This window comes from Lithobates pipiens, unplaced genomic scaffold (assembly GCF_037356315.1).
Source record: "Lithobates pipiens isolate NorthernLeopardFrog02 unplaced genomic scaffold, aLitPip1_a1.2 Scaffold_79, whole genome shotgun sequence".
Taxonomy (NCBI): Eukaryota; Metazoa; Chordata; class Amphibia; order Anura; family Ranidae; genus Lithobates; species Lithobates pipiens.
Genome location: NW_027507902.1, coordinates 700,779 through 708,786, shown reverse-complemented (window position 1 = coordinate 708,786; position 8,008 = coordinate 700,779). Strand labels below are relative to the sequence as shown.

Here is an 8,008-nt window from a genome sequence, read left to right as displayed (position 1 = left end):
GGAGGGGGACACAAAAGGATATGATTAGGGGGAGGGGTACATACAGATGATGGGGGAGGGGGACACACAATACAATTACCTCTTCCAGTGTCTCAGGTGACTCCTCACCTTACAGCGTCCGCCCCGCCCCCTCCCCCCACAGCAGGGAATTCTGGGTCTTTAGCCGCCATTTTCTTGAAGACCAACAAGCACCATCGCGGAGAATGAGAGTCTGGTGTGAAATCCTGTGATCGGATATGTGAGGCGAAGTTGCGATAAGATAACAGAGCGATCAGGATTCTCATCTCCAATAATCTCTCCCGATTTATATATAAAGAAGACCGCACTTCACACAGCCAAACACCAGGGGGCGCCGTGTCACACAATTCTACCTTATCGGGACGTCACTTCCGGCTTCTGGAACGCAGAGCTGACAGTGCTGAGACGCAAGTCATTTCCGGCTGCGGGGAGAGGCAGTAAAACAGATGAGAGAGAAGGTAAATTATGAGAATTTATATTACTACAGAGAGATCTATATACCCCTGTGGTGTCACGTCATTACTGACAGTATACACCTCACATATACACAGATCTATATACCCCTGTGGTGTGACGTCATTACTGACAGTACACACGTCATATATACACAGAGATCTATATACCCCTGTGGTGTGATGTCATTACTGACAGTATACATGTCATATATACACAGAGATCTATATACCCCTGTGGTGTGATGTCATTACTGACAGTATACACGTCATATATACACAGAGATCTATATACCCCTGTGGTGTGATGTCTTTACTGACAGTATACATGTCATATATACACAGAGATCTATATACCCCTGTGGTGTGATGTCTTTACTGACAGTATACACGTCATATATACACAGAGATCTATATACCCCTGTGGAGGGGGCTCCGTCTCCTCAACTCACCCCCTCCGTCTCCTCAACTCACCTCCTCAACTCACCCCCTCCGTCTCCTCAACTCACCCCCTCCGTCTCCTCAACTTACCCCCTCCATCCCCTCAACTCACCCCCTCCATCTCCTCAACTCACCCCCTCCATCCCCTCAACTTACCCGCTCCATCCCCTCAACTCACCCCCTCCATCCCCTCAACTCATCCCCTCAACTCACCCCCTCCATCCCCTCAACTCACCCCCTCCATCCCCTCAACTCACCCCCTCCATCTCCTCAACTCACCCCCTCCATCCCCTCAACTCACCCCCTCCATCCCCTCAACTCACCCCCTCCATCTCCTCAACTTACCCCCTCCATCCCCTCAACTCACCCCCTCCATCCCCTCAACTCACCCCCTCCATCTCCTCAACTCACCCCCTCCATCCCCTCAACTCACCCCCTCCATCTCCTCAACTCACCCCCTCCATCTCCTCAACTCACCCCCTCCATCTCCTCAACTCACCCCCTCCATCTCCTCAACTCACCCCCTCCATCTCCTCAACTCACCCCCTCCATCCCCTCAACTCACCCCCTCCATCTCCTCAACTCACCCCCTCAACTTACCCCCTCCATCCCCTCAACTCACCCCCTCCATCCCCTCAACTCACCCCCTCCATCCCCTCAACTCATCCCCTCAACTCACCCCCTCCATCCCCTCAACTCACCCCCTCCATCTCCTCAACTCACCCCCTCCATCTCCTCAACTCACCCCCTCCATCTCCTCAACTCACCCCCTCCATCCCCTCAACTCACCCCCTCCATCTCCTCAACTCATCCCCTCAACTCACCCCCTCCATCCCCTCAACTCACCCCCTCCATCTCCTCAACTCACCCCCTCCATCTCCTCAACTCATCCCCTCCATCCCCTCAACTCACCCCCTCCATCCCCTCAACTCACCCCCTCCATCTCCTCAACTCACCCCCTCCATCTCCTCAACTCACCCCCTCCATCCCCTCAACTCACCCCCTCCATCTCCTCAACTCACCCCCTCCATCTCCTCAACTCACCCCCTCCATCCCCTCAACTCACCCCCTCCCATCCCCTCAACTCACCCCCTCCATCTCCTCAACTCACCCCCTCAACTTACCCCCTCCATCCCCTCAACTCACCCCCTCCATCCCCTCAACTCACCCCCTCCATCCCCTCAACTCATCCCCTCAACTCACCCCCTCCATCCCCTCAACTCACCCCCTCCATCTCCTCAACTCACCCCCTCCATCTCCTCAACTCACCCCCTCCATCCCCTCAACTCACCCCCTCCATCCCCTCAACTCACCCCCTCCATCTCCTCAACTCACCCCCTCCATCTCCTCAACTCACCCCCTCCATCCCCTCAACTCACCCCCTCCATCTCCTCAACTCACCCCCTCAACTTACCCCCTCCATCCCCTCAACTCACCCCCTCCATCCCCTCAACTCACCCCCTCCATCTCCTCAACTCACCCCCTCCATCCCCTCAACTCACCCCCTCCATCTCCTCAACTCACCCCCTCCATCTCCTCAACTCACCCCCTCCATCCCCTCAACTCACCCCCTCCATCCCCTCAACTCACCCCCTCCATCCCCTCAACTCACCCCCTCCATCCCCTCAACTCACCCCCTCCATCTCCTCAACTCACCCCCTCCATCCCCTCAACTCACCCCCTCCATCCCCTCAACTCACCCCCTCCATCTCCTCAACTCACCCCCTCCATCTCCTCAACTTACCCCCTCCATCCCCTCAACTTACCCCCTCCATCCCCTCAACTCACCCCCTCCATCCCCTCAACTCACCCCCCTCCATCCCCTCAACTCACCCCCCTCCATCCCCTCAACTCACCCCCTCCGTCTCCTCAACTCATCCCCTCCGTCTCCTCAACTCATCCCCTCCGTCTCCTCAACTCACCCCCTCCGTCTCCTCAACTCACCCCCCTCCGTCTCCTCAACTCACCCCCCTCCGTCTCCTCAACTCACCCCCCTCCATCTCCTCAACTCACCCCCTCCATCCCCTCACAGATCTCCAACTTATTGAATGACCTATTTATATGGAGGTCACACCACTTCCTCCAAATCAATCGTTCTAATACTGAGCTTCTTATATTTCCTCCTCCCCCCATGACTTCACCATTAATATCAACAACACAACCATTGGTCCCTCCACACATGGCGGGGTCCTGGGTGTAATCCTTGACTCTGACCTCTCCTTCTCCCCACATCCAATCACTGGCTAAATCCTGCCGCCTTCCCCTCCACAACATCTCCAGAATTCCACCTTCCTGACCAATGACACCACAAAGCAACTTCTTCACTCCGCGATTATTTCCCACCTTGACTACGGCAACTCTCGGCTTATTGGCCGACCCTTACGCAGGCTCCTCCCCCTTCAGTCTATTATGAATGCTGCTACTAGACTAATACACCTCACTAATCGATCTGTGACTGCCGCCCCTCTCTGCCAATCCTTTCACTGGCTTCCCCTCCCCCACCGTGTAACATTCAAAATGCTCACCATAACATACAAAGTGATCCACAATATCGCCCCCCCCCCCATCTACATCACCAACCTCATCTGCAGATATCGCCCAAATCGTCCTCTCCGCTCCTCTGAGGACCTCCTGATCTCTACCTCCCTTATTACCTCCTCTCATGCTCGCCTTCAGGACTTCTCCAGAGCCTCTCCCTTCCTCTGGAACTCCCTGCCCCAGTCTATCCGATCAGCCCCTACCCTGTCCACCTTTAGGAGTTCACTGAAAACTCATTTATTCAGGGAAGCCGATCCCAACCCCACCTAACAACCGTCCCCGAGCCCCCCCATCAAATCATTCTCTGCAGCTATTATCTTTTGTACCACCACCCCCTCCCTTTAGAATGTAAGCTCTACGGGCCGGGCCCTCCTGTACCTTTGGTATTGTACTGTAATTGTGTCGTCCCCCCCATACATTGTAAAGTGATGCGTAAACTGTTGGCGCTATATAAATCGATAATAATAATAATAACCTTTTCCTCCATTGTTACTGTATACAGCTTCCCTGCAACACCCGGATTACATCTAGGATCTGACACCATTCCCCCAAATCAGCATGGATCACGGGACCATCATAGACCTCACCCTGGAGATCCTTTACCTGCTGACCGGAGAGGTGAGGAGGATTCTGGGAGGTCACATGACATCACTCTTATCTCTATTAATAATACACAGACCTGACCGGAGAGGTGAGGAGGATTCTGGGAGGTCACATGACATCACTCTTATCTCTATTAATAATACACAGACCTGACCGGAGAGGTGAGGAGGATTCTGGGAGGTCACATGACATCACTCTTATCTCTATTAATAAAACACAGACCTGACCGGAGAGGTGAGGAGGATTCTGGGAGGTCACATGACATCACTCTTATCTCTATTAATAAAACACAGACCTGACCGGAGAGGTGAGGAGGATTCTGGGAGGTCACATGACATCACTCTCATCTCTATTAATAATACACAGACCTGACCGGAGAGGTGAGGAGGATTCTGGGGGGGGGGTCACATGACATCACTCTTATCTCTATTAATAAAACACAGACCTGACCGGAGAGGTGAGGAGGATTCTGGGAGGTCACATGACATCACTCTCATCTCTATTAATAAAACACAGACCTGACCGGAGAGGTGAGGAGGATTCTGGGAGGTCACATGACATCACTCTTATCTCTATTAATAATACACAGACCTGACCGGAGAGGTGAGGAGGATTCTGGGAGGTCACATGACATCACTCTTATCTCTATTAATAAAACACAGAGCTGACCGGAGAGGTGAAGAGGATTCTGGGAGGTCACATGACATCACTCTCATCTCTAATAATAAAACACAGACCTGACCGGAGAGGTGAGGAGGATTCTGGGAGGTCACATGACATCACTCTTCTCTATTAATAAAACAGACCTGACCGGAGAGGTGAGGAGGATTCTGGGAGGTCACATGACATCACTCTCATCTCTAATAATAAAACACAGACCTGACCGGAGAGGTGAGGAGGATTCTGGGGGGGGGGTCACATGACATCACTCTTATCTCTATTAATAAAACACAGACCTGACCGGAGAGGTGAGGAGGATTCTGGGAGGTCACATGACATCACTCTCATCTCTATTAATAAAACACAGACCTGACCGGAGAGGTGAGGAGGATTCTGGGAGGTCACATGACATCACTCTTATCTCTATTAATAATACACAGACCTGACCGGAGAGGTGAGGAGGATTCTGGGAGGTCACATGACATCACTCTCATCTCTATTAATAAAACACAGAGCTGACCGGAGAGGTGAAGAGGATTCTGGGAGGTCACATGACATCACTCTCATCTCTAATAATAAAACACAGACCTGACCGGAGAGGTGAGGAGGATTCTGGGGGGGGGTCACATGACATCACTCTTATCTCTGTTAATAATACACAGACCTGACCGGAGAGGTGAGGAGGATTCTGGGAGGTCACATGACATCACTCTTATCTCTATTAATAAAACACAGACCTGACCGGAGAGGTGAGGAGGATTCTGGGAGGTCACATGACATCACTTATCTCTATTAATAAAACACAGACCTGACCGGAGAGGAGAGGAGTATTCTGGGAGGTCACATGACATCACTTTTATCTCTAATAATAAAACACAGACCTGACCGGAGAGGAGAGGAGTATTCTGGGAGGTCACATGACATCACTTATCTCTATTAATAAAACACAGACCTGACCGGAGAGGTGAGGAGGATTCTGGGAGGTCACATGACATCACTCTTATCTCTAATAATAAAACACAGACCTGACCGGAGAGGTGAGGAGGATTCTGGGAGGTCACATGACATCACTCTTATCTCTATTAATAATACACAGACCTGACCGGAGAGGAGAGGTGGATTCTGGGAGGTCACATGACATCACTCTCATCTCTATTAATAAAACACAGACCTGACCGGAGAGGAGAGGAGGATTCTGGGAGGTCACATGACATCACTCTTATCTCTAATAATAAAACACAGACCTGACCGGAGAGGAGAGGAGTATTCTGGGAGGTCACATGACATCACTCTTATCTCTAATAATAAAACACAGACCTGACCGGAGAGGTGAGGAGGATTCTGGGAGGTCACATGACATCACTCTCATCTCTATTAATAAAACACGGACCTGACCGGAGAGGTGAGGAGGATTCTGGGAGGTCACATGACGTCACTTATCTCTATTAATAAAACACAGACCTGACCAGAGAGGAGAGGAGGATTCTGGGAGGTCACATGACATCACTGTTATCTCTAATAATAAAACACAGACCTGACCGGAGAGGAGGGGAGGATTCTGGGAGGTCACATGACATCACTCTTATCTCTATTAATAAAACACAGACCTGACCGGAGAGGTGAGGAGGATTCTGGGAGGTCACATGACATCACTCTCATCTCTATTAATAAAAAACAGACCTGACCGGAGAGGTGAGGAGGATTCTGGGAGGTCACATGACATCACTCTTATCTCTATTAATAAAACACAGACCTGACCGGAGAGGTGAGGAGGATTCTGGGAGGTCACATGACATCACTCTTATCTCTATTAATAAAACACAGACCTGACCGGAGAGGTGAGGAGGATTCTGGGAGGTCACATGACATCACTCTCATCTCTATTAATAAAACACAGAGCTGACCGGAGAGGTGAAGAGGATTCTGGGAGGTCACATGACATCACTCTCATCTCTAATAATAAAACACAGACCTGACCGGAGAGGTGAGGAGGATTCTGGGGGGGGGTCACATGACATCACTCTTATCTCTGTTAATAATACACAGACCTGACCGGAGAGGTGAGGAGGATTCTGGGAGGTCACATGACATCACTCTTATCTCTATTAATAAAACACAGACCTGACCGGAGAGGTGAGGAGGATTCTGGGAGGTCACATGACATCACTCTTATCTCTATTAATAAAACACAGACCTGACCGGAGAGGTGAGGAGGATTCTGGGAGGTCACATGACATCACTTATCTCTATTAATAAAACACAGACCTGACCGGAGAGGAGAGGAGTATTCTGGGAGGTCACATGACATCACTTTTATCTCTAATAATAAAACACAGACCTGACCGGAGAGGAGAGGAGTATTCTGGGAGGTCACATGACATCACTTATCTCTATTAATAAAACACAGACCTGACCGGAGAGGTGAGGAGGATTCTGGGAGGTCACATGACATCACTCTTATCTCTAATAATAAAACACAGACCTGACCGGAGAGGAGAGGTGGATTCTGGGAGGTCACATGACATCACTCTCATCTCTATTAATAAAACACAGACCTGACCGGAGAGGAGAGGAGGATTCTGGGAGGTCACATGACATCACTCTTATCTCTAATAATAAAACACAGACCTGACCGGAGAGGAGAGGAGTATTCTGGGAGGTCACATGACATCACTCTTATCTCTAATAATAAAACACAGACCTGACCGGAGAGGTGAGGAGGATTCTGGGAGGTCACATGACATCACTCTCATCTCTATTAATAAAACACGGACCTGACCGGAGAGGTGAGGAGGATTCTGGGAGGTCACATGACGTCACTTATCTCTATTAATAAAACACAGACCTGACCAGAGAGGAGAGGAGGATTCTGGGAGGTCACATGACATCACTGTTATCTCTAATAATAAAACACAGACCTGACCGGAGAGGAGGGGAGGATTCTGGGAGGTCACATGACATCACTCTTATCTCTATTAATAAAACACAGACCTGACCGGAGAGGTGAGGAGGATTCTGGGAGGTCACATGACATCACTCTCATCTCTATTAATAAAAAACAGACCTGACCGGAGAGGTGAGGAGGATTCTGGGAGGTCACATGACATCACTCTTATCTCTATTAATAAAACACAGACCTGACCGGAGAGGTGAGGAGGATTCTGGGAGGTCACAATCTACACAGGCACAGGGAGAACATGCAAACTCCATGCAGGTAGTGTCGTGGTTGGGATTCAAACCAGCGACCCTTTTTACTGCTAGGCGAGAGTGCTAACCACTACACCACTGTGCCACCA

The 8,008-nt window shown here is 50.3% G+C and overlaps 2 protein-coding genes across 6 annotated transcripts in view; one reads left to right on the top strand and one right to left on the bottom strand.

Moving 5' to 3' along the window:
* LOC143960007 (gastrula zinc finger protein XlCGF53.1-like) overlaps window positions 1-176 on the bottom strand; it is a 15,513-nt gene extending 15,337 nt beyond the window's left edge. For 3 of the 4 annotated variants that reach the window (XM_077468260.1, XM_077468262.1, XM_077468263.1), the window contains exon 1: window positions 80-175. The gene's annotated coding sequence lies outside the window, so the exon portion shown is untranslated. Of the gene's footprint in view, window positions 1-79 lie in introns of all 4 variants that reach the window. The other variant, XM_077468265.1, reaches the window with a different exon arrangement.
* LOC143960006 (uncharacterized) overlaps window positions 1-8,008 on the top strand; it is a 269,947-nt gene that overhangs the window by 252,454 nt on the left and 9,485 nt on the right. The window contains exons 1-2 of one of the 2 annotated variants that reach the window (XM_077468258.1): window positions 328-476; window positions 3,952-4,067. The exons of the other annotated variant lie outside the window; for it this stretch is intronic. Of the exons in view, the coding sequence (XP_077324384.1) occupies window positions 4,008-4,067 (60 nt within the window). The 5' untranslated portion in view covers window positions 328-476; window positions 3,952-4,007. Of the gene's footprint in view, window positions 1-327; window positions 477-3,951; window positions 4,068-8,008 lie in introns of those variants that run through there. 2 annotated transcript variants of the gene reach the window in all.